Below are 25,947 nucleotides of genomic sequence, written 5' to 3' on the forward strand. Positions count from 1 at the left end.
TTTCCCTTGAAGGGAAAAGAGGCGAGGCGCGATTTTGACGAGGCATCCGCCGACCAACGCCTAAGCCACAGCAAACGCCGAGCAGCGACCGCCGATGACATGGTGCGGGCCGAGGTTCTCAACAAATCATACAAGGCATCCGCCGAGTAAACAACCGCCGCTTCCACACAGTTGGCCTGCTCAGCCTCGGCTGGTGGGAGCTCCTGTGTGGTAAGCAATTGTTGAACCCAGCGGAGAGTAGCGCGCTGAACCATACTGCTACATGCCGCTGCTTGGACCCCTAAGGCCGCTATCTCAAAAATGCGCTTTAACAGAACCTCTAACTTTCGGTCTTGGAGATCCTTCAAGGCTACCCCTCCCGTGACAGGAATGGTAGTATGCTTAACCACAGCAGTCACTGCCGAATCCACGGAAGGGACCTTAAAAATATCCAAAGAATCCGCTGGCAGGGGATACAACTTATTCATTGCCCTGCTTACGCGCAGGGATGCCTCCGGCACCTCCCATTCTTTGGACACGATCTGTAAGACCTTGGCATGTAAAGGAAAAGTCTGCGGGGGGGCCCTTAGACCTGCCATAGCTATGTCCCCTGTGGAAGTGTCAGCGTCCTGCTGCGGCGCTGGGATTTCTAACTCCTTCAAAACATGAAGGATTAAAAAGTTAAGTTCATCTTTGCCAAAGAGGCGCAGAATCTGGGGGTCATCGCCTTTGAGCGCTCCCTGAGCGTCAGAGACCTCTGTCCCTGTGCCATCCGGAGACCATGTGCCATCCGGAGACCCCTGGGTAAAATCCGGAGCTCCCGGACCTCCCTTTCCCCCTAGGGAACAAATTCTAGCAGCATCCGAACCCCCCACTTTGTCCTGAGACCCAGACCGGCCTTGCTCAGAGGAACTCTGGGGACTGTAGGGGGAGGGGGTTCATCCGGCTCCCAGCCTGCCTCCGCATCTAAAAACGCCTGATGCATTAACAAGACAAATTGGGAAGAAAAAGGCACTTTCCTTTTGTTGGATCCCCCCGCGGGCTGGTCCCGAGGGGGAGGGGCTCGAGGAGCCTCCAAATCCGACTCACGGCACGGGCTTAGGGCAGGAGGAGAGCTAAAAGAAAAAACCTCCTCCTCCGATGCCGAATCAGCAGGCTGCCGCGTGGTCAAAATGGCCGCCGGCTCCCTAACAGTGGGAGGCGGGGCTAAGGATCGTGCGGCTGCCAGCCTGCCTAATCGCTCCGAGGAAGGACGAGAAGCCGTGCTGCGGGCTGCGCTCGGCCCCCGGGAGGGTCCCTTGCCCCCGGGAATGCAGTGGGAGCACAGACCCTCCCTGGAGAGTCGCGCCCCCGCCTTGCCACAGGCCGTGCAGGCCGAAGATCGGGACATCCTGAAGCTGCAGAAAAGGGCGCCCAAAAGTAAGTAGCTGGGTCTGGGAGCAGTAAATTTGCGCCAAAAAAGCTGTCGCTGCGACTGGCAAATTCGCTGGGTGAAGAAACCTCACCCCCTCCGGAGTCCCCGGTCAGCGCGGCAGGCTAGGGCTACAACGGACCGCAGCCTGTTTCCAACAGGGCTTACGGGTCCTTAATCTTTAATTCTAAAGTTAATTAACTTTTTTTTTTTTTACAAATAAACAAGGCCCTCTTCAGGTTAAAACACCTGGAATAAAGCAGAGATAGATGGGGGAGGGTGACCGGACCACCGGTAGGCTTTCCCCCGGACCAAAAGGGACACAACACCGGGAAAAAGAATGAGAGCAATGCTCTCACAGCCTGCCTCTATGCTGCAGTGAATAACACGCTGCGCTGAACCAGAAAAAGGGACAAGAAACGAAATAAACCAAAACTCTTTTTTTTTTTAAACTAGTTAGAGAACCAACTAATTGATCTAGACAGTATAACTAACAAGTAATAATTAGTAAATGACACCTGAAAGATTTTTTGTCAGGATAGACAGGACCGCAGGTTATGCCTCTCAATCTGCTGGAGTCAGAGGAAATACTGAAGGATAGCAGGTGGCACACCAGTATATCTGGGAGGTGCTTTCAGTTTTCTCTCTGACTCCATCTGCTGGAGGGGAGGCATAACCCAGCAGTCTGGACTGATCCTGGTACGTACAGGGAAAGCCCTTTCTGTATCATTGCCCTGCAGTGTTAACACTGGAAGAAGAGCCCCCTCAGCAGTGCAGCCCCTCCCCTCACACTGTCCTGCAGTGTCAGCACTAGAAGAGCAGCCCTCCCAGCAGTGCAGCCCTCCCCTCACACTGTCCTGCAATGTCGGCACTAGAAGAGCAGCCCTCCCAGCAGTGCAGCCCCTCCTCTCACACTGTCCTGCAGTGTCAGCACTAGAAGAGCAGCCCTCCCAGCAGTGCAGCCCCTCCTCTCGCACTGTCCTGCAGTGTCAGCACTAGAAGAGCAGCCCTCCCAGCAGTGCAGCCCCTCCTCTCGCACTGTCCTGCAGTGTCAGCACTAGAAGAGCAGCCCTCCCAGCAGTGCAGCCCCTCCTCTCACACTGTCCTGCAGTGTCAGCACTAGAAGAGCAGCCCTCCCAGCAGTGCAGCCCCTCCCCTCGCACTGTCCTGCAGTGTCAGCACTAGAAGAGCAGCCCTCCCAGCAGTGCAGCCCCTCCCCTCGCACTGTCCTGCAGTGTCAGCACTAGAAGAGCAGCCCTCCCAGCAGTGCAGCCCCTCCTCTCGCACTGTCCTGCAGTGTCAGCACTAGAAGAGCAGCCCTCCCAGCAGTGCAGCCCCTCCTCTCGCACTGTCCTGCAGTGTCAGCACTAGAAGAGCAGCCCTCCCAGCAGTGCAGCCCCTCCTCTCACACTGTCCTGCAGTGTCAGCACTAGAAGAGCAGCCCTCCCAGCAGTGCAGCCCCTCCTCTCAAACTGTCCTGCAGTGTCAGCACTAGAAGAGCAGCCCTCCCAGCAGTGCAGCCCCTCCCCTCGCACTGTCCTGCAGTGTCAGCACTAGAAGAGCAGCCCTCCCAGCAGTGCAGCCCCTCCCCTCGCACTGTCCTGCAGTGTCAGCACTAGAAGAGCAGCCCTCCCAGCAGTGCAGCCCCTCCTCTCACACTGTCCTGCAGTGTCAGCACTAGAAGAGCAGCCCTCCCAGCAGTGCAGCCCCTCCCCTCACACTGTCCTGCAGTGTCAGCACTAGAAGAGCAGTGCCACTAGCAGTGCAGTCCCTCCTCTTGCACTGTCCTGCAGTGTCAGGACTGGAAAGACAGCAGCTCCAATAGTGACAACAGGGATTTCTTGGATCTGCAATTGTACCTCTCCTTCTGTGATGACTTTGTTCATGATCATTTTATTTCCTACTTTCACAGTGTGTGTCTTCTTGTCCATGAAATAACCTTTTATCTGCAAAAGAGGAGACAGCATGATTACAAGAACCGTTGGATGAGGGGCCAAGGAGAACAGTTTATAAACTAAATCCTAAATGTTCATTTGTTGCCTCAAGTCAAGAATCCAGTATAAAAAGGAAAACAGGTTCTTACCTGCTAATTTTTGTTCCTGCAGTACCACAGATCAGTCCAGACTCCTGGGTTTTGCCTCTCTGTCAGCAGATGGAGACAGAGAAAGTTTTACTGAAGCTGCTACTTTACTATGTGTGTCACCTGCAGTCCCTCAGTATTAATCTGTACCCAAGCAAAAATTCGAACCACCACAAATTTGGAAAACTTTAAAACACTCTTCAACAATACTGTACCCCATGCTACAAAAAACAGAATGAGCAGACGACTCTCCCCCTCAACAGCACGGGCGGGCTCTGGACTGATCTGTGGTACTACAGGAACAAGAATCAGCAGGTAAGAACCAATTTTCCTTTTCCTGTACGTACCCAGATCAGTCCAGACTCCTGGGATGTACTAAAAGTCCCTACTCAGGGTGGGACCTGGAGAGTCCCACTCAAAGAACACTTTCGCCAAAAGAAGGGGAACCCGTATCTCCCACACCCAGGCAATAGTGCCTTGCAAAAGTATGTAGCAACTTCCAAGTCACTGCCCTGATCTCCTGCGGAGAAACAAGCTGAGCCTCCGCCCACGAGGCCACCTGAGAACGCATAGAATGAGCACACAAACCCTCCAGAACCGGACAACCACTAGTAATGTAAGTGGAACCAATAAGCCTCCTTAAGCCATCATGCAATAGTAGTCTTGGATACCTTGAAACCCCTATTCGGATCGCTCCACAAAAAAAAAAAGGTGATCCAACCTCCTGAAGTCATTAGTTACCTTGAGATACCTGAACAAAGCTCTCCTCACATCTAACAACTTGAGCTCCCTCGCAAGAGAAGCGGAGGCATCCAACCCCAAAAAAGCTGGAAGCTCTACTGTCTGATTCACGTGAAACGCGCATACCACTTTAGGTAAAAAGGAAGGTACTATCCTCAACGACACCCCTGAGTTCGAAATTTGAAGGAATGGATCACGGCAAGACAAAGCCTGCAACTCAGATATTTTCCTAGTCGAACATATGGCCACCAGAAAGACAACTTTAAGAGTTGAGTCCTTAAGAGTCACCCTTCAAAGCGATTCAAAAGGAGCCTCACACAAACCTCTGAGGACAAGATTAAGATTCCAGGATGGACAAATCCTCCATACCATACTAATTTGTTATTTGGATTAATCTGTTCAATGTAAACCGCTAAATGAAGCGATAGTTACAGTTCCTTGTAAACCGGGGTGATATGTATATTATACAGGAACCTCCTGTATATAAATCCTTTAATTAAATAAATAAATAAATAAATAAATAAATAAATAAATAAATAAATACCAGCGGACGCAAATTCTTCATTCCTCTAAGGAAGAGGGTGGTGGATGCCTGGAATGCCCTTCCGGAGGAAGTGGTGAAGACCAGAACTGTGAAAGACTTCAAAGGGGCGTGGGATAAACACTGTGGATCCATAAAGTCTAGAGGATGTGAAGGAAGAGAGGGAGGCTTGTGGGAAAGACTGCTACTACCTGGAGACAATACCCTTATTCAATAGACATACACACGGTAAATGCGACTCCAACAGTGCTCTGTGCTTCAACGGCAAGAGGAAATGTGAAAAAAAAAAGGATTTGCATTCACAAAAAATGCACGGAGTAGCTTGCTTATTATGGCGGTTACTACCCCAAACCAAACAAGCCTGATGCTTCACTTTCAATGCATATCCAGTATTGCTCTCTGCTTCAACGGCAGGGGGAATGAAGAAAAAATGATTTTTATATTCCGACAACAACCAACAAGGACTGAATTCCACAGTCTGGGTAAACAAATAAGCATGGGTGTAGCTTGCTTGCTACGGCGGTTACTACCTGAATCAATTAAGCCTGATACGTCACTTTCAATACATATCCAGCGAAGCTCTCTGCTTCAACGGCAGGAGGAAATGAAGAAAAGTGGATTTATAATCATATAACAACCAACAAGGACTGAATTGCACAGGCTGGGTAAACAAATAAGCATGGGAGTAGCTTGCTTATTGTGGCAGTTACTACCCCTAACCAATTAAGCTAGATACTTCACTTAGAAGAAGTCAAGCACTGCTCACTACATTAATGGTGGGGGTGGAAGGGAAATAGAACCAAAAGATTACATTAATGGCGGGGATGGAAGGGAAATAGAACCAAAAGATTACATTAATGGTGGGGGTGGAAGAGAAATAGAACCAAAAGGTTACTAAAGACCAAGAGTAACAGATAAGTATGAGAGAGGAAAAAAAAAAGTGTGAAGCTTGCTGGGCAGACTGGATGAGCCATTTGGTCTTCTTCTGCCGTCATTTCTATGTTTCTATGAACCGAATAACATCTGCATGAGTAGACATAGTAGAACCTTCTATTTTGCCACGAAGACAACCCAGAGCTGCCACCTGGACTTTAAGTGAGCTGAAAGACAACCCTTTGGCCAGTGCTTCTTGAAGAAAAGACAACATGTCAGTGACTGAAGCCTTGACACGGCGAACGCCGCTAGCTGAACACCATGATTCAAAAACTTTCCATACCCTTACATATGAAAGATTAGTAGACTTTCTCCTGGCCTGCAACAATATAACAATGACTACCTCAGGATAACCTTTAAATCTCAATCGCTGCCTCTCAAAACCATGCCGCTAGACAAAAGTGAGCAACCTGGTTTGAAAATATGGGTCCCTGACCAAAGCGAATTGGACCATCCATGGCTAAGTTGCTTAGATACATGATCCACAGATGCCATGGCTATTCCAAAGACTAGGTCACTTTAATGTTTTTCTTTTCAACGCAACACCTTGCCCATGAGCAGCCAGGGAGGAAAGACATAAAGAAGAACCTCCTGAGGCCAAGTCTGTACCAGCGCATTGACGCCCTTGGCACTGTGCTCTCTTCTCCAACTGAAAAACTGAAATACCTTGGCATTCTGATGAGTCGCTATTAAATCCTTGTGGGGGGAGACCCCACCTCTTGTGAATGAGTCACATCGCAGACTCCGACAATTCCCATTCGCCTGGATCTAATGCTGTGCGACTCAAGTAATCCGCTTGAACGTTTTCAACCCCGGTGATGTGTGATGCTGCTATTTGCTCCAGGTATTGTTCTGCCCAAATAATCAATTCCTGAGCCTCCTGGGCCATTGCTCGACTCTTTTTCCGCCCTGCCAATTGATATAAGCCATTGTTGTCGCATTATCTGAGAGAACCCTCACCTCACCCTCTCACTAACAGTAGAAATTTCTGCAAGGCTAAGCGGACCACTCTGGTCCCCAAACGGTTGATAGACCACGCAGACTCTTTCCTGGACCAGGTACCCTGAGTCAACTGATGCTAACAAACTGCTCCCCAACCAGAGAGACTGGCATCGGTAGTAACTATCACCTAATCAGGAAATTCGAGGTCTACACCCCGAACGAGAGTGGAAGCCACTAGGAGAGTGGAAGCCACTAGGAGAGGCTCTCTTGCGCGACCCCCTCGAGTAGCAACAGCAGCCGAAACTCCTCCGAGACTGGGTTCCACAGAGCCAAAAGAGCCCTCTGCAATGGTCTCAGATGAGCAAATGCCCACAGCACCAACTCCAGTGTTGAAGCCATAAAGCCCAGAACTTGCAATTAATCCCAGACCTCGGGCATTGGTAACCGCAATAAGCACCGAATCTGCCTCTGCAGTTTCAGGACATACTCCTCTGTGAGATATGCCTATTTGCCTATTAGCGTGTTGAACCAAGCTCCCAGATACTCCAGAGACTGCGTCGGCAACAGGTGACTCTTCATCACATTCACCAGCCAGCCGAGTGATTGGAGAATACCAAGAAACTTCTGAATCAATTGGCGATGAAGAATCTCCGACTTCGCCCTGATAAGCCCATCGTCCAGATAAGGATGCACCAGTACCCCTTCCTGATAAAGAGCCGCTGCCGCCACCACCATCACCTTGGTGAAGGTGCGTGGCGCCATGGCCAACCTGAAAGGAAGGGCCTGAAACTGAAAATACTTTTCTAGAATCATGAGTCGCAGAAAACGTGCGAGTCTGGATGAATGGGAATATGCAGATGTGCTTCCGTTAGATCTAGAGATGCCAGAAACTCTCCCTTGCGAACCAATGTTATCACCAACCTTAGGGTCTCCATCTGGAAACGTGGAACCTTGAGGGCTGCATTTACCTTTTTTAAATCTAGAATTGGCCGGAAAGTGCCTTCCTTCTTTGGGACTATAAAATAAATGGAATATCTTCTCATGCGTATCTCTTTGCAGGGAACCAGAATCACCACCTCCAGCTGATGCACCCAAATCACCACCTGTTTGTCTAAGGAGCCACAAGGGAAAACTAGAAACAAGTCACGGATGGGACGAGCAAATTGTAAAGCGTAGCCATTCTTTACCACACTGAGAACCTACTGGTCCTGAGTAAATCTGGCCCACTCCTGGTAAAACTGCGCCAGGTGACCACCTATAATAGGAATGATGGAGTGGACCAGCTTTGCCTCATTGTGAGGACTTAACTCTAAAAGCGCTACCACTGGCGGTGCCCCGGAACGGACTTCGGGCACCATGAAAGGGCTGACCCCAGGACTGTTCCCGAAGAGAAAACTGCCTTTGCGGACCTTGCGCTGCTCTTGCTGAAGGAGTCCGCCTATCGCCCTGAAAGCGGGAACGCACCTGAAAAACATCTCCTGCCCTTAGGCTTATCCTCCAGTAACCTGAGAACCTTATTGTCACCCACAGACTGCATCATCCACTTGAGGTCCTCACCAAACAAGAGCCGACCCTTAAAAGGCAGCGAACTTAACTGCAACTTGGAGGATACGTCCGCCGACCAGTTACACAGCCAGAGCAATCTTCTGGCAGAAACTGCAGATACCATAATCGGAGACGACGTACGAACCAAATTATACAGAGCATTCACCCCGTAAGCCACTGCTGCCCTAATATGCTCGGCCCTGTCTGCGGCAGGCTTTCTTCCATCTGCTGCACCCAGCGCAGACAAGCACACTAAAAAAAACTAGTACAACTAGCAGCACGCAAACCCAGAGCCAAAACTTGGAAAATCTGCTTGAGGAGTACTTCCAGTTTATGATCCTGCACGTCCTTCAACGCCGCGGACTCTACCATCGGGATAGTCGTCTTTTTGGTAACCGCTGAAACCACAGCATCGACCTTAGGAAGGGCAAAAATCTCCAACATCTCTTCCAGCAATGGATAAAGCTTCACCATGGCCCTTCCCACCTTTAAGCCGGAATCAGGAGTTCCCCACTCTGCTTCCACCAGCTTCACCTATTTGTGATTATGGGAAGGCCATTGGGGGACGCCACATCCCATCCAGGACCGGATCCGTACCCTCCAAATCAGAATCCCCCTGGGGAATTTTAACCCCAAGCACCTGAATAGCCTGAGGAAGTAAGGCATCTAGCTCTTCCTTCCTAAAAATACAGACTACCTTCAGGTCATCCCCCTCAGGGACCAGGATTCCCTCCGGGTCACCCCCTTGACCCATACCTCCTGCCACTGAATCTACCAGTAAATCCAGGCCAGGAGGCTCCTCTGTCCTAACTGGGGCATCATCAGAATCCTCTGACTCATCCCCACCTGGGCTTCATCCCGAAGGAGGACCCAACAATCTCTGGACAGGGGAAACCGTTTTCTAATAGAACGATCCTGCCTTGGCCCTACAGCACATCCCTCAGGTGGCTGGGACCGAGAATCCACTCCAGTACAAGCTGCCTGCTGCTTGGCAAGATAAGCCTCATGCAGCAGCAATACAAAATCTGCTGAAAATGGTCTTCATGCTCCAGCCCCTGCAGGATAGGAGCTAGGGACCGGCAGTATGGGCCCCTCTTCCTCTTCCGAGTCCCCCTGGTCTTGCCTGGAGACAGAACGGGCTGGAAACAAATGCGCAGGAACGGCTGAAAGTGAATCCAAAATGGCTGCCATTCCCGCGCTGAGCAGGAAAGGATCAGCACCTCGGCTTGAACCCCGGAGCGTCGCAGGTACGGGAGCGGTGGTCCTCTGACGCTTTTTCGCGCATGCTGGGCCCTTGGATGAATCCTCCCCGCCCTCAGAATATCCAGCACACAAACCAAGCCAGTTGAGACGCAACTGAGCGAACCGCATGGCAAACTGACCCGTGGTCCATCGCGATAGCAGAAAAAGCTGCCTGAGAGCACAATCGGGGGAAAACCTACCTCAGCACAAGACTAGCCCCAAATATAAAAAACAAACACACACCAGCCGCCAAAGCAATGAGGAGGAAGCCACCCGCATAGCAGAGCCATGTGCTACTGCCTTAAGCTCTCTTGTTTAAAAAAAAACCAAAAAAAATTCTTTATTCCACTCCCCAAAGCTGGGAAACAGAGGCTTCAAAGAGGAATAGATTGCCTCAGAATAAAAGAATATCCTGAGCCTGCAGCCAACCTCAGCGGCCTCGTGACAGGGAAGGATCTGGACCCCAGATTTACACCCCATGGGCGCACAGATCAAGCACACAAAAGGGTCACCAACCCCCGTCTCGTCCACCTCAACTGGACAGGGAAGAACCCACTAGGATTCTAAAACCCCTGGGAGGAAGGCTCAAAAAGAAAAAAAAATTGTCCAGACTGCAAAACTGCAGGAGACAGAGAAATACTGAGGGACTGCAGGTGGCACATGTGGTAAAGTAGCAGCATCAGTAAAACTTTCTCTGTCTCCATCTGCTGGTGGGGAGGCAAAACCCAGGAGTCTGGACTGATCTGGGGAGGCACAGGGAACCGTGTGTTGCACACATCTGACCACAGTCAGGCTTAATTATATGACAATCAATTCAGATTCAAAATGCTGGAAGGGCTACTTATTTAATTAGAATATTTATTTTCCTGCCTAAAACAGGCCAGCTCTACTAAGCAGCGGTGGTGAAGGAAATGTCTTCCACAGGTAGTGGGCGTGCCTGTGGATCATGAGGTGTTGTGAGGCTGTTGCCAAAAAGATAGAGAAGATGACCGCAGCTGAGCTGCTGCTTGATCCCAAATTTATTTTTGCTGGGCTATGTGGAAGTCTGACGTGGTCTAAATTCATCTAAGGAACTTGTCTTGCAACTACTCCTGACTGCCAGAATTGTGCTAGCCAAAAGCCTGGAAATCAAACAATGGGACAGATCTCTTATGGATGCATAAAGCAGGAGAAAGAGGGACTATGGGAGTCCTTTATGGAATTCAATCCAAGGAGTGGGATGTAGAACTGAGATCCTTAAGATTTTACTACATGTTAACTGAAGTGGGTGGACTTCCTGTTGGAAGAGCGCTGTTGGATAGTAAACCTTTTGAGTCAAGTGACTACAGGCTATTGTCACTCAGACTGCACCTGTGTCTTAAAGCAAATGTTAATAGTCAGTGTTACAAGGATGGCCTACTATTTCTACATGTGCTTGGAAAACGTGAATAAAACATAAGTTATAAAAGAGGAGAGAGAGAGCACATCAGGTAGTTTACAGGCTCCTACAGAGGAGTCGACATAAGTGCAGTGCAAAAGGTCAGAGACTGGCATACAGACAAATCTGAAGTTACCGACGTCATAGACGCAGAGTTTGAATTAAAGAGGCACTATCGCCCCCTCCAGGGCTCCTTTGGAACCACCTGCAGGAATGGAAATTTAAAACAAAACTGACTTCTGACAAAGCTCACGCTGGTTTTTCTCCTGGGGGAATTTGGGGCAGAATTTAAGCTGCGTGAGCCCCCTGGAAGAGGCTGCAGCAGAGTTCCAGGCCCACCTGAGCTGGGAGGAAGAAAGGAGAGCAGTGTAGTTCAGCCAGGGATCAGGAGAGGGAGAAGGGAACCAGGGATCAAGTCTGCAGGGGGAGAGAGCTGTAAAGTCAAGCCTGGGATGAGGGCGAGATGAGATGGGGTCAATCCTAGAGAGGGAAAGCGAGAGAGAGATTGAGTGCAGCATGGAAAGAGGGGGAAGAGCTGGGGAGAGGTTTAAGTCTGAGGGGGATGGAGGAAGGGAGCTGTGGGGTTAAGCCTGGGTGGGGGAGAGAGAACTGAAAGGTTGATGTTTGGGAGGAAGCAAAAAGAGCTGGGATGGCCTAGGCTGGGGACGTTCTGCACAAAAAATGTTTAAAAAAATGCATTTTTGAGTAATAACTTTGTAGTTTATTGCATCAGTATTATTCAAAGAGAGTGATTCTACTGTGTTATTTTGACATTTATTTAAATATTGTGCACAGAACGGTGTGTATTAGTTTGTGCGGAATTCCTCCCGGAGAAACCCATGGAATATTAAGGAAAGCAATGAGGACCCAGACTGAGGTACCTTTAAGTATTCGTGATGATGCTGCTCCAAAGTTTCCAGATTCTTTGAGACGTAGGCTGGGGAGTGAAGGCAGAATTTTGTTAGTTATTTGGGTCAGAGCAGATATTCTACAACTCGGCTGCAGGTCTCCCCAGTGCTCTTCAAAGGGAAAGGAGCACCCCGAGAGAGAGGGGGGGAGGGGAGAGGAGAGAGCGGGTGCAGCGGGCACAGAGAAGGGTGAAGCAAGTGCTGAAGCCAAGGATGGAACGGGCTTTAGGAAGCAGGGAGGAAGAAGAGAGACAGAATAAAATGTAAAAACACATTCACACACACGATGAAAGTGCGGAGGAAGAGATCAGTGCAACAAACATTCTGAGTTGTAGTTTTTGGGCCGCAGAATGTGAAAAACATATAAGAGTGTAAAGACTTTTGCAAGGCTCAGATCAAAACTCTCTTCAAGATCCAATCAGATGCTCTTTAGACCCTCCGCCGCCTGATCCTAGTGGAATGGCATCCAAAATGGTTCTCATGTTGTTCTCTAACAGGAGATGCGTTGGCACCTCCAAATAAGTTAAGCCAGCAGATTTTAATAGCTGTGAGATGTGAGACCTCATGCTCCGGAGATGACTGAGCTGTACAAGAGGCTTTGGGGAGTATATAATATGGAACGTTTGACAGCTGTGAGACATGCTAGATTAATATCTTAGAAGAGTTGGCAGCCATTTGAGGCTTAACTTCACCTGCAATTAATCTTAAAGCAGTTAAGACAAAGGCTACCCAGAATGCAGCCATTCTCACCGGGGGCTGGGCTAGGGATAGGAAAGGGGATGGAGTCGGAACTGGTGTGTGTTTTACAAGAGCTAAACTGGAAGAGAGTCAGCTGGGTAGGTGAAAGGAAACCTATGTGGACTCAGTCACTCACCTAGGATGGAGGTGCCAAAGGGAATGTCGCCTGTTGCACTCTGGCCAGTGGCATGTACCAGGAGGCAGTCTTCCTCCCCTGCATAGATGGTTGGTTGCACCGTGATTGTGAATTCTCCGAGCTGTGTCCCTGCATTCGAGAAGAGGCCCAGCGACTCTGAAAATGTGCTCAAGAGCAGCTCGTCCTGACCTGAGAGAAGAGAAAATGACTTGCTTCATTAGATAAAATCCCATGCAGGAAACACTCCAATCACATTGTAAGATACTTTATCTTCTACGTGTGGCGATACGTATGCCTAATATGATTGTACCAGCACAATAAGAAACTGCCAGTGCCTGCACAAAGCAGATGTTTGGCACACTGAACCAGCGTTTCACAAAGGCGGCCACAGTTGAAGAGTTCTGCAGACACAGCTTTGATGCTTGTGGAAAAAGCAGTACAGCAAGTCAATAAACTAACTAACTAAACTAGCACACTGAGGCCACCCAGAAATGTGTTGGCACAGTTCCTGCGCTACGCAGCTTGGCATGCAGGCTGATCTCAAAAAGGAGGAGCATTCAGGGAGATCCAGCACGACCTCTGCTGTGCAGCTTCACGAGGGGACTGACATATTCACAGACGGCGTGTGCATATATTTGAAATGGTTTATACTTTAAAAAAGAAAACACACTTACACAGTCTCAGTATCATGAAACTGTTGTGTTTATTGCTGTAATTCATGACTGGAGAATGTTACTGGATTACATTGATGCCTTTCAGCTTGCTTCTCCTTTGGTTACTTTTACAAGTACATTTGCAGTAAAAAGCCTGTGAGGGAGTCATTTGGACCATTAGATGATCATAGAAACATAGAAACATAGAAATGACGGCAGAAGAAGACCAACCGGTCCATCCAGTCTGCCCAGCAAGCTTCACACATTTGTTCTCATACTTAACTGTTTCTCTTGGCTCTTAGTAACCTTATGTTCTAATTCCCTTTTCACCCCCACCATTAATGTAGAGAGCAGTGCTGGAGCTGCTTCCAAGTGAAATATTAAGTTTGATTAGTTGGGTAAGCGGCAGCATAGCTCTCTGCCATGAAGCAGAGGGCAATGCTGGAAATGTGTGAAGTATCAGTTTTTCTTTTCCCCTGTCATTGAAGCAAGGAGTCATGCCGGACATGCACCGAAAGTGAAGAATGCCTTGAAAGTCACATTAACTATCATCAAATATTGAAAAGCCTAATAATTGGTAATACCTATAAGCCCATGAACCCATCCCTGTTTTTTTTTCTTTTTTTCTTTTCTTTTTTTAATTGGGAGATGGATGCCCTTCATCCTTCTACTCTGTGAAGGTGGACACCTACCACCGGCCACTGGCATCCCGCTCCGTTAATGCCTCTGTGGCTACTGCCGCTCCATGCAGTGTTTTACTACCTGCTCTTTATATGCGTCCTCTAGAACTGATGGATCCCATCCCTGGGTTTTTTTATTATTTATTTAATTGGGAGATGACAGCCCTCCATCCTTTCGCTCCGTGAAGGTGGACACCTACCACTGGCCACTGGCATCCCGCTCCGTGAATGCCTCTGTGGCTACTGCCGCTCTGTGCAGTATTTTACTACCTGCTCTTTATATGGACACCTACCACTGGCCACTGGCATCCCGCTCCGTGAATGCCTCTGTGGCTACTGCCGCTCCGTGCAGTATTTTACTACCTGCTCTTTATATGTGTCCTCTAGACCTGATGGATCCCATCCCTGTTTTGTTTTTTGTTTTTGTTTTTTATTTAATTGGGAGATGACAGCCCTACATCCTTCCGCTCCATGAAGGTGGACACCTACCACTGGCCACTGGCATCCCGCTCCGTGAATGCCTCTGTGGTCGAGGGGTAAAAGAAGCACTTAGGGAGGACAAAGCCATAGCAGAGAGACTAAATGAATTCTTTGCTTCGGTCTTCACTAAAGAAGATGTAAGAGAGATACCCAGGCCAGAAATGATATTCAAAGGGGATGATTCAGAGGAAATGAAACAAATCTCAGTGAACCTGGAAGATGTACCAGGGCAAACTGACAAACTAAAAAGAGTAACAAATCACCTGGTCCAGATGGTACACATTCCAGAGTGCTGAAAGAACTGAGAAATGAAAGTGTGGACCTGCTATTAGTAATTTGTACCTAGAACATAAGAACATAAGATAAACTATACTGGGTCAGACCAAGGGTCCATCAAACTCAGCATCCTATGTTCAACAGTGGCCAATCTAAGTCACAAGTACCTGGCAAGTACCCAAACAGTAAATGGATCCCAAGCTACTATTCCTTATTGATTAATAGCAGTTTATGGACTTCTCCTCTAGGAACTTATCCAACCCTTTTTTAAATCCAGCTACACTAACTGCACTAACCACACCCTCCTGCAAAAAATTCCAGAGCTTAACTATGAGTTGAGTGAAAAAGAATATTCTCTGATTTGCAAGGAGAAATAATTACTTACCTGATAATTTCATTTTCCTTAGATGGAGACGAAGCAAACTGACATCACAGTATAATATACTCCTGCATTGACATCAGCCTGTCAGTATTCTCTTCAAAAGCAACTGTGGACAGACTAGCAAAAAACCTGATTAAAAACAGACAAGCATTTCTGTACTCAACCAACATGAAACATTGAACTCAGGCAATGAATGTATGTACCCCAATCTAGGGACTGGATGAACCCTTACCAGTAATCCCCACAAGAGGACCATTAATACAATCATTCGGCAGTAAAGCTGAGTCCATCTGTCTACACTAAGGAAAACAAAATCATCAGGTAAGTAGAAATTTCTCCTTTCCTAGCATGTAGACAGACGGACTCAGGACGAGCGGGATGTACCCAAGCTACTCCCGAATAGGGCGGGAGGCTGCCCGCAGTCCAGTCAACACCGCACGTGCAAAGGCTGCGTCCTCCTGGACCAGCGATCCTCAACCGGTGTGTCGCCAAGCAGCGGCAAGCGTGTCACGGTTTCCCAGTGTCCCGCTGCCCTGGTTGCACTTCCCCTCCCTTTCCTTCATCGTAGCGAGTCACATGTATTCTTCCACTAATACTGCTGCCGTTCCATTTGGGAACTTGCTTCAGAGGTGAACAGAAGAATCACCTGAAAGTTGAAATCAGGGGTAAGTCAGTCATAAGTGTTAGTATCTCAAGCAGGCTAAGGTTAATGGCATATTTCTTTAGGGAAAATTGGTGCTTAGTAGCCAGGATGTTAAAGATAGGTGTTGTTATTTTCTAAATGCTAGGCTCTGCCAAATCTGATAAATAAAAGTCTATTTTCGAGGAGCATACACGTTGTTTTTTTCCCTGACTTAGGATCGCAAGGAAGATGGTAGGGCAGCTAGCAGTGTCTTGTAGCAGAGAGACCCCTGCACCCCCCCAACCTCCAGGAACCACTTATCCAATGTCATCTCAACCCACCTCTGATAAAAGAGAAAGAGACGTCCCCCTATCTCTTGTTCATTGTGAGGCTCAGGAGGATCTGCTATTCGAGCCTACACCTCACTTGGGCTGTCTGGGATGAAAGGACTGAGACCCTACTGAAAGGCCGAGTCCCTGTACCGACTTCCTCAGGCAAACCGCTCCCCAACTGGAGAGACTGGCATCCGTGGTCACCATTGTCCATTCGGGCACCTCCAGGGGAAATCCTCGGGATAAGTTGTCCGAGATAAGCCACCAATCGAGACTGGAGCGCGCCGTATCCGTAAGAGGGAGAGGTAAAGTAAACTGTTCGGAGACTGGATTCCAACGCGAAAGCAACGCTGACTGTTCAATATCTTTGTGAGCGACATTGCGGACGGGATAGAAGGTAAGGTTTGTCTTTTTGCGGATGACACTAAGATCTGCAACAGAGTGGACACGCCGGAAGGAGTGGAGAGAATGAGACGGGATCTAAGGAAACTGGAAGAGTGGTCGAAGATATGGCAGCTGAGATTCAATGCCAAGAAGTGCAAAGTCATGCATATGGGGAGCGGAAATCCGAATGAACTGTATTCGATTGGGGGGGGAAAGGCTGATGTGCACGGAGCAGGAGAGGGACCTTGGGGTGATAGTGTCTAATGATATGAAGTCTGCGAAACAATGCGACAAGGCGATAGCAAAAGCCATATGGCCATATTGCCGTACACGGCGCCATTTTCCATTACGGCAACACGATTCGAGTGCAGGAGGTCGTTCCCGGACCCCCGCTGGAGTTTTGGCAAGTCTTGTGGGGGTCAGGAGGCCCCCCCCCCAAGCTGGCCAAAAGTCCCTGGGGGTCCAGCGGGGGTCCGGGAGCGATCTCCTACGCTCATGACGTCGGGGGACAGGAAGCAAAATGGCGCCGGCGCCATTTCTATCAACGCACCCGTGGCCCGAGAGTGGAAGATCACAACGGGACCCCCCCCCCACTGGACCCCAGGTAATTTAAGACATTTTGGGGGGTTCGGGAGGGTGGGGGATTTATTTTAAAGGGTCGGGGTGGGTTTTAGGGATGTTTTAGAGTGCCGGTTTTCCTGCCCTCCCCCGATTTACACGATATTTAAAAAAACAAAACCGCGACGATCCGATTCCCTCCCCCCCCCAGCCGAAATCGATTGTTAAGACGATCGATCACACGATTCACATCTCTATACTTTAACAGTAGTGGAGAGACTGCAGGGCAGGAGTGTGGTGCATTAGCAGAGCTGTGTGTTTGGGGGGATCTCAGTATTGGAACAGCAGAAGAGTGACTGCAAGGCAGGAATAAGGTGCATTGGCAGAGCTGTGTGGAGGGCTCTGTATTGGCATAAGAGGGGATGTTGGGTGTAAATGCTAAATAGAAACTGGTGACACTAACCAATGCTGGAGAGAAACTGAATAGCCTCCTCATTAGCTCTCTGCAGCTTTTCTGTCTCAAGATCCTCAGCCGTGGTCAGTGTTTCCTGCTCCAATTCTTAAGCAAAAAAAAGAGAAGAGGAGTCAATCAGAACAGTTTTCAAAACATTTTACTTGAGTGACTAAAAGTGATAGTGAAGCAAAGGGGGAATGAGGTGCAGTACTGTGTGCGGAGGTCTCGGTTCTGGAATGGCAGGGGGTGCTGCAGGGCAGGAGTGAGGTGCAGTGCTGTGTGTGTGGATCTGAGCACTGGAACAGCAGGGGGTGCTGCAGGGCAGGAGTGAGGTGCAGTACTGTGTGCGGAGGTCTCAGTACTGGAATGGCAGGGGGTGCTGCAGGGCAGGAGTGAGGTGCAGTGCTGTGTGTGTGGATCTGAGCACTGGAACAGCAGGGGGTGCTGCAGGGCAGGAGTGAGGTGCAGTACTGTGTGCGGAGGTCTCAGTACTGGAATGGCAGGGGGTGCCGCAAGGCAGGAGTGAGGTGCAGAGCTGTGTGTGTGTATCTGAGCACTGGAACAGCAGAGGTAAGGCAGGGCAGGAGTGAGGTGCAGTACTGTGTGCGGAGGTCTCAGTACTGGAATGGCAGGGGGTGCCGCAAGGCAGGAGTGAGGTGCAGAGCTGTGTGTGTGTATCTGAGCACTGGAACAGCAGAGGTAAGGCAGGGCAGGAGTGAGGTGCAGTACTGTGTATGGAGGTCTCACTACTGGAATGTCAGGGGGTGCCGCAGGGCAGGAGTGAGGTGCAGAGCTGTGTGTGTGTATCTGAGCACTGGAACAGCAGAGGTAAGGCAGGGCAGGAGTGAGGTGCAGTACTGTGTATGGAGGTCTCACTACTGGAATGTCAGGGGGTGCCGCAGGGCAGGAGTGAGGTGCAGAGCTGTGTGTGTGTATCTGAGCACTGGAACAGCAGAGGTAAGGCAGGGCAGGAGTGAGGTGCAGTACTGTGTATGGAGGTCTCACTACTGGAATGTCAGGGGGTGCCGCAGGGCAGGAGTGAGGTGCAGAGCTGTGTGTGTGTATCTGAGCACTGGAACAGCAGAGGTAAGGCAGGGCAGGAGTGAGGTGCAGTACTGTGTATGGAGGTCTCACTACTGGAATGTCAGGGGGTGCCGCAGGGCAGGAGTGAGGTGCAGTGCTTTGTGCGAAGGTCTCACTACTGGAATGGCAGGAGGTGCCGCAGGGCAGGAGTAAGGTGCAGTGCTGTGTGAGTGGATCTGAGCACTGGAACAGCAGAGGTAAGGCAGGGCAGGAGTGAGGTGCAGTGCTTTGTGCGGAGGTCTCAGTACTGGAATGTCAGGGGATGCCGCAGGGCAGGAGTGAGGTGCAGAGCTGTGTGAGTGGATCTGAGCACTGGAACAGCAGAGGTAAGGCAGGGCAGGAGTGAGGTGCAGTGCTTTGTGCGGAGGTCTCAGTACTGGAATGGCAGGAGGTGCCGCAGGGCAGGAGTGAGGTGCAGAGCTCTGTGAGTGGATCTGAGCACTGGAACGGCAGGGGATGCCGCAGGGCAGGAGTGAGGTACAGAGCTGTGTGAGTGGATCTGAGCACTGGAACGGCAGGGGATGCTGCAGGGCAGGAGTGAGGTGCAATGCTGTGTGTGTGGATCTGAGTACTGGAACGGCAGAGGGTTCTGCAGGGCAGGAGTGAGGTGCATCGGCAGAGTCATGTTTCGGCCTCAATACTGGAAAGGAAAATTGGTTCTTACCTGCTAATTTTCATTCCTGTAGTACCATGGATCAGTCCAGACCGCTGGGTTTTGCCGCCCTTCCAGCAGATGGAGACAGAGAAAAACTTGAAGGGCACCCACTAATATTCCAGTGTGCCACCTGCGATCCCTTCAGTATAAACAGTATCAAAGCAGATAGAAAACTTTGCAACCAACAACCTCGCATCCTAATCCAATGGTTAGATCAAAAACTGGGGGAAAGGAATGTGAGCACTCTGAAAATTTAATTCATCAAATTGCGCGAATTTGAATAGTTTGCTTCTCATTCGAAAACCTGCAGATAGAAAAAATACAATCGAGCGGATTCTCCTTTGTTATCTCTTCATCCCCGGGCGGGCGTCTGGACTGATCTGTGGTACTACAGGAACGAAAATTAGCAGGTAAGAACCAATTTTCCTTTCCCTGTACGTACCCGGATCAGTCCAGACTGCTGGGATGTACCCAAGCTGCCCTACATGGGGTGGGACCTGGAGAGTCCCACGCGAAGCACACTACTGCCAAAACAGTCTGCATCCGGAGCCCGTATGTCTAACCGATAATGCCTAGCAAAAGTGTGCAGAGACTTCCAAGTCGCCGCTCTACATATCTCCAGCGGAGAGACCAGCTGACTCTCTGCCCAAGATGCAGCTTGAGAACGGATCGAATGAGCTTTTAAACCATCTTGTACTGCCCGGCCATGACCGATATACATTGAAGTGATCGCTTCCTTCAACCAACGGGCAATGGTCGCCTTGGAAGCCTTATGCCCTTTCTTAGGACCGCTCCAAAAGACAAAGAGTTGGTCCAACAACCTGAAGTGATTAGTAGCCTCCAAATAGTGAAGGAGAACCTGCCGGACGTCCAACTTCCTCAAGTCACGATCCTGAGAAGACCCAGAATCCAACTCTGGGAAAGCCGGCAACTCCACCGACTGATTTAAGTGGAAAGCAGACACTAATTTCGGTAGAATGGACGGAACCTTCCAGAGAGACACCCCCGAAGCTGTAAACTTAAAAAAAGGTTCCCTACAAGACAATGCTTGAAGCTCCGATATGCGCCTCACCGAGCAGATAGCCACTAGGAAAACCGACTTGAACGTTAGATCCTTCAAGATGCTTCATAAGGAAGCCTGCACAACCCATGAAGAACCAGATTCAGACTCCAAGAAGGACACACCGGTTGGACTGTGGGCTTCAAGTGCTTAGCACTCCACAGAAACCGCGAAACGTCCGGATGAACCGCCAGGGACATTCCGTCAATTTTCCCCCACAAACAGCCCAGGGCTGCCACCTGCACCCTGAGAGAGCTATACGCCAGACCTTTCTTCAACCCCTCCTGCAAGAAAACGAGTATATGGACAAGAGAGGCACGGCACAGGGCAACGCTCAAACCAGTACACCACGAATCGAATACCTTCCAGACCCTAACATACATAAGCGACGTAGAGGTCTTATGTGCCCTCAAAAGGGTAGAAATGACCGCGACCGGATAACCCTTCTTTCTTAATTGCCTCCTTTCAAAAGCCAGGCCATTAGACAAAAGTGAGCCGCCTGGTCGAAAAATATTGGACCTTGCCTCAGAAGATTCGGGAGGTGACTGAGACGAAGCGGACCATCCACCGCCAAGTTGACCAGGTCTGCAAACCACGGCCTCCAAGGCCACTCCGGAGCCACCAGGTTGACTGAGCCTTGATGGGACTCTATTCTTCGCACGACCTTGCCCACTAGGGGCCAGGGAGGAAACACGTAGAGCAGAATGTCACGGGGCCATGGAAGGACAAGGGCATCCATTCTTTCCACCCCGTGCTCCCTTCTGTGACTGAAGAATCGAACCGCCTTCGCATTCAACCGAGTCTCCATCAAATCCAGTCAAGGAACGCCCCAATAGCCTCAACGCCTCATTGGAGAGCTCCCATTCTCCGAGGTCCAAACACTGGCAACTTAAGAAGTCCGCCTGAACTTTGTCTACTCCGGTTATGTGCAAAGCTGCCAGACGGGCGAGATTTGCTTCTGCCCAGATCATCAGTATGTCTGCCTCTGAGGCCACCAGCTGGCTTTTATTGCCCCCTTGACGATTGATAAATGCCACCATCGTCGCATTGTTGGACAAAATCCGAACTGACTGATGACGGATGAGGGAAAGAAACTTCAGCAAGGCTAGCCACACTGCCCTGGTTTCCAGAAGTTTGATGGACCACTGCGCTTCCTTCTGCATCCACTGACCTTGTGCCGCATGAGACTGGCAAACTGCCCCCCAACCGGAGAGACTGGCGTCTGTCATCACGATTACCCACTACGGCACTTCCAGCTCCACTCCCCGCCTTAAGTTCTCGGGGATCAAACACTAATCCAGACTGGACCTGGCCGGCTCCTGAAGAAGCAACAGAATCCCAAACTCATCCGACTTGGGATCCCAACGGGAAAGCAATGCTCTTTGTAACGGCCTCATATGAGCAAAGGCCTAAGGAACCAACTCCAGAGTAGATGCCATAGAACCAAGCACCTGCAAGTAGTCCCACACCTTGGGTACTGGCAGGGACAGGATGCGACAGAACTGCGACATCAGCTTGTCGATCCGCTCCTGCATTAGGAAGACTTTCCCCATCCGCATTTCGAAGCGTGCTCCTAAGAAGTCCAGAACTTGAACAGGTGACAAGTGACTCTTGGTGCTGTTGATGATCCAACCTAGAGAGTGAAGGCTATGCACTACTCTGTCGATCGCTAATCTGCAGAGGTGTTCAGACTTCGCTCGGATCAGCCAGTCATCCAAATATGGATGAACCAGGATGCCTTCTCGCTGAAGAGAATAGCCACTGCCATTAGCAATGGTTACATGGAATAGACTTAGTTTTTGGGTACTTGCCAGGTTCTTATGGCCTGGATTGGCCACTGTTGGAAACAGGATGCTGGGCTTGATGGACCCTTGGTCTGACCCAGTATGGCATTTTCTTATGTTCTTATGTTCTTAAGGGCCACCGCCAGCACCACCATCACTTTCGTAAACTTGTGTGGGGCGGTCGCCAGTCCGAACTGAAGGGCTTGAAACTGATAATGTTTGCCAAGAACCATGAAGTGCAGAAACCTCTGATGATCCTTGTGAATACCAATGTGAAGGTATGCTTCCATCAAGTCCAGCGAAGCTAGAAACTCTCCTTTGCGTACCACTGCTATCACCGAACGCAGGGTCTCCATACGAAAACGGGGCACCCGGAGGGCTCTGTTGACCTTCTTCAGGTCTAGGATCGGACGAAAAGAGACTTCCTTCTTGGGGACCATGAAATAAATTGAATACCTCCCTGTCCAGTGCTCATCTGGAGGAACTGGAACTACCACTCCCAGATCCTCCAACTGTTGAAGGGTTTGAGCTATGATGTGCCGCTTTTGAAAAGATCCGCAGGGAGAGATTAGAAACAGGTCTCGCAGGGCTGAGCAAATTCTAATGCATAGCCATGTTCTATGATGCTTAGAACCCACCAGTCGGACGTTATGTTGATCCACTCCTCGTAGAATAGGGAGAGCTGACCTCCTATCACCGGAACGGAGGAATGGGTCGGCGTTATCTCATTGTGAGGACTTGGCTGCCTGACCGGGATGGACTCCGTCACGAGCAGGCAGATGGCCTCAAAAGGAAGAAGTCCAAGCCTGGGGCCTACCCGAAGACTGATGCTGACTGTAGGACGGCCTGGTCTGCTGAAACTGGTACTGACCTCAAAAATGAGACCGCAACAGGCCAAAAGACTTGGAAGACTTAGGCTTATCCTAGGGAAGCTTGTACACCTGATTATCTCCTAAGATTTAATAAGCTGCTCTAAATCTTTACCAAACAAGAATTTTCCTCTGAAAGGAATTGCCCCCCAAGACTTAGAAGATACATCAGCCGACCAGTTATGGAGCCACAACAGCCTCTGAGCTTACACCGCTGAGGCCTTGGTACAGATCAAACTGCTGCAGATGGCCACCATGACCCCCAGGGCTGACACCTCAAAAATCCTCTTCAAGTGCACCTCGAGCTTTCAATCCTGCGGGTCCTTTAAGGGCCGCCGCCCCCGCCACTGGAATCGTGGTACGCTTCGTAACCGCTGAAACCGCCGCATCCACCTTGGGAACCTTAAGTATTTCCAGGGAATCATCCGGGAGCGGATACAATTTATCCATAGCTCGCCTCCGGGGCATCCCACTCGCGAAACATGAGCTGCAACAACATGGGATGGAAAGGAAAAGCCTTTGTCGGAGGACGAAGACCCAACAGAACTGGGTCCACCGAATCTGTTGCCGGGTCCTCTGGGGTGGATTGAATCCCTAGCTCCGACAGGACATACGGAATCAGGGGCTCCAGTTCATCTCACCGAAACAAGCGGAGAACGCGAGGATCGTCGCCCTCAACAGGGGCTGTCCGCTCTGCATCCCCATCTGCATCCCCCTGCAGAGGATCCACAGCCGCAGAGTCACCCGCCGGAGCGGGCTCACCAGACCTCGACGATCCTCAAATGCCCCGGATCCTGGATACCTCCGGAGGGTCCAAACAAGGAAGCTTTGCAGGAGGAGGAACCAGCCTTGCAAGACCCGGATCCGGCTCCCCCGTAGGCATAAGACTAGTCAAATAAGCCTTATGCATAAGCAACACAAAATACACAGAAAATGAGGGCTGGCCCTTTATGCCCCTCTGCGGAGGTGAAGAGGAGAGCCCAGGAGAAGCTGGCCTCAACCCCCCAAGGGGATCCGGGGCTTCTATTATGAGGATAAAGTGTGGGAGGGGAATCCCCTCCCCCCCTGCTGTGCTGTCAGAGGAATCCTCCAAGGCTCCCAAAATGGCCACCATTCCCACGCTCTGCGGGAACAAAGCAGGCCGACTGCTCTGACCATGCGAAGGCTTACCCGCACCACGGGGCCTCGCAGCAGTCCTTCCCCTCCGGGAATGCAGCGGGAGCAGAGGCTCTCGCGGGAGAGCCTCCCCGCTGGCTCCCCACAAGCCATGCAACACGATGCATGCGGCATCGCCGAGGTGCAGAGACAGGGGAAACACTAAAATAAAAACCCCCAGAGCTCGGGAGACCGCAGTGCAAACAAAAATAAAGCACTCGGATTTTTTTTTCCCCAAAAATCACCGTGACTCGCACGGCCCGGGGTCTCACCAGAGTATCGCCGACTCTGGGCCAAGGGGGGAGGGAACGGCCCACCGGTAAATCCCCCCTAGTCACTCCCCAGTGCTCCGGGGATAGAGGCTGCAAATCCACGGAAGAAATCAACAGACTTCGGCAGCCAAGCCTGCAATCGGGGAGGCAGCTCTGCTGACTTCTCCCCGGGAGGCAAAGTGCTCAGTGCTCTATTTTTTATTTTTTTTTCTTAAAGGAGCCTCTTTGATCTAACCAGAGGTACAGAAAAAACTGGGCCGCTACTTCTTTCTTTTTTTTTTTTTCCAAAATAAGGCTAGTACCAGGACCGCAGGTGCTACCACCTTCATCTGCTGGAGGGATGGCAGGTGGCACACTTTTATAGTAGTGGGTGCCCTTCGAGTTTTCCTCCGTCTCCATCTGCTGGAAGGGAGGTAGAACCCAGCAGTCTGGGCTGATCCGGGTGCGTACAGGGAAGAGCTGTTACGTATAAGTGCTGAACGGAAATTAGTGGCACTAACCACTAATGGAAAGGCTTTCGATGGTTTCTTCACTAACTTTCGCTGAGAGGTCAGATTCATCAGTCACTGCAAGGGTTTCCGCCTCTGATCCTGGGCAAAAGAAAGGAAAGAGGAGCAAATCAGAACATTAGGAGTTATCTGGGAAAGCTGAATCTACTTGGCTAGGGTCACTCACACAAGTCATCCGGGTAACTTTGCTGCTCATTGGTTTACTGGATATTTAAAAAAAAATCTATTTCGTTATCTCTTAAGACCACAGATGTGAGTATGTTGTTTTTGGACATGACAATAAAAACTGTGTTAAAAATAAAAAAAAAAAAAAAAAGTCGGGTTTGAGCAGCCAAACTGCCCACTTTAAAATAAAAACTGGGGCCTCCCACTCCCAGGACATTTCACAGAAAAATGCTGGGGCTGTAGCTGCCCAATTCTCCCTTTCCCATGCTTGGAAACATAGGATTATCCCCCCCCCCCGCACTAAATGCTTAGACATTAATGGAATGCGGCTTGCCCTGCGCACTGTCAGGACGAGGTAAAGGCAGGACTGAGAGCTTTGAGGGGGCAGAGCTGCGACTGTGTGTGTGGATCTCAATGCTGGCAGAACAGGACATACTAATCAGAAACAGGCACACTTACCCTCTTCAGGCTCCTGATCCAATTTCTGTGGGACCGGCAGCTCAGGCTTAGCAGTCATTGCCCGCAATTCCTCCTCCGAATCTTTTAGTAAGAAACAAAAGCAGGAGAAAGTGCTCACTGCAGCTGCAGAATGTAGCAGGGATCTGAAGGCCTGGTGCTAACGGGGAGGGGGCTTCAGTAGAAAGTGCTCACTGCAGCTGCAGAATGTAGCAGGGATCTGAAGGCCGGGTGCTAACGGGGAGGGGGCTTCAGTAGAAAGTGCTCACTGCAGCTGCAGAATGTAGCAGGGATCTGAAGGCCTGGTGCTAACGGAGAGGGGGCTTCAGTAGAAAGTGCTCACTGCAGCTGCAGAATGTAGCGGGGATCTGATGGCCTGGTGCTAACGAGGAGGGGGCTTCAGTAGAAAGTGCTCACTGCAGCTGCAGAATGTAGCGGGGATCTGAAGGCTGGGTGCTAACGGGGAGGGGGCTTCAGTAGAAAGTGCTCACTGCAGCTGCAGAAT

General features: G+C 50.1%; 1 protein-coding gene across 27 annotated transcripts in view; it reads right to left on the bottom strand.

Annotated features, from left to right (window-relative positions):
* CATIP (ciliogenesis associated TTC17 interacting protein) overlaps positions 1-25,947 on the bottom strand; it is a 169,192-nt gene that overhangs the window by 45,538 nt on the left and 97,707 nt on the right. For all 27 annotated transcript variants that reach the window (XM_029605068.1, XM_029605067.1, XM_029605066.1 and 24 more), the window contains 6 exons: positions 25,446-25,526; positions 24,813-24,902; positions 17,444-17,539; positions 12,614-12,802; positions 11,713-11,768; positions 3,250-3,336 (listed from right to left, as the gene is read on the bottom strand). In XM_029605068.1, coding sequence (XP_029460928.1) covers positions 3,250-3,336; positions 11,713-11,768; positions 12,614-12,802; positions 17,444-17,539; positions 24,813-24,902; positions 25,446-25,526 — 599 coding nt within the window. The remainder of the gene's footprint in view (positions 1-3,249; positions 3,337-11,712; positions 11,769-12,613; positions 12,803-17,443; positions 17,540-24,812; positions 24,903-25,445; positions 25,527-25,947) is intronic.

Source organism: Rhinatrema bivittatum, chromosome 6 (assembly GCF_901001135.1).
Source record: "Rhinatrema bivittatum chromosome 6, aRhiBiv1.1, whole genome shotgun sequence".
Lineage (NCBI taxonomy): Eukaryota > Metazoa > Chordata > Amphibia > Gymnophiona > Rhinatrematidae > Rhinatrema > Rhinatrema bivittatum.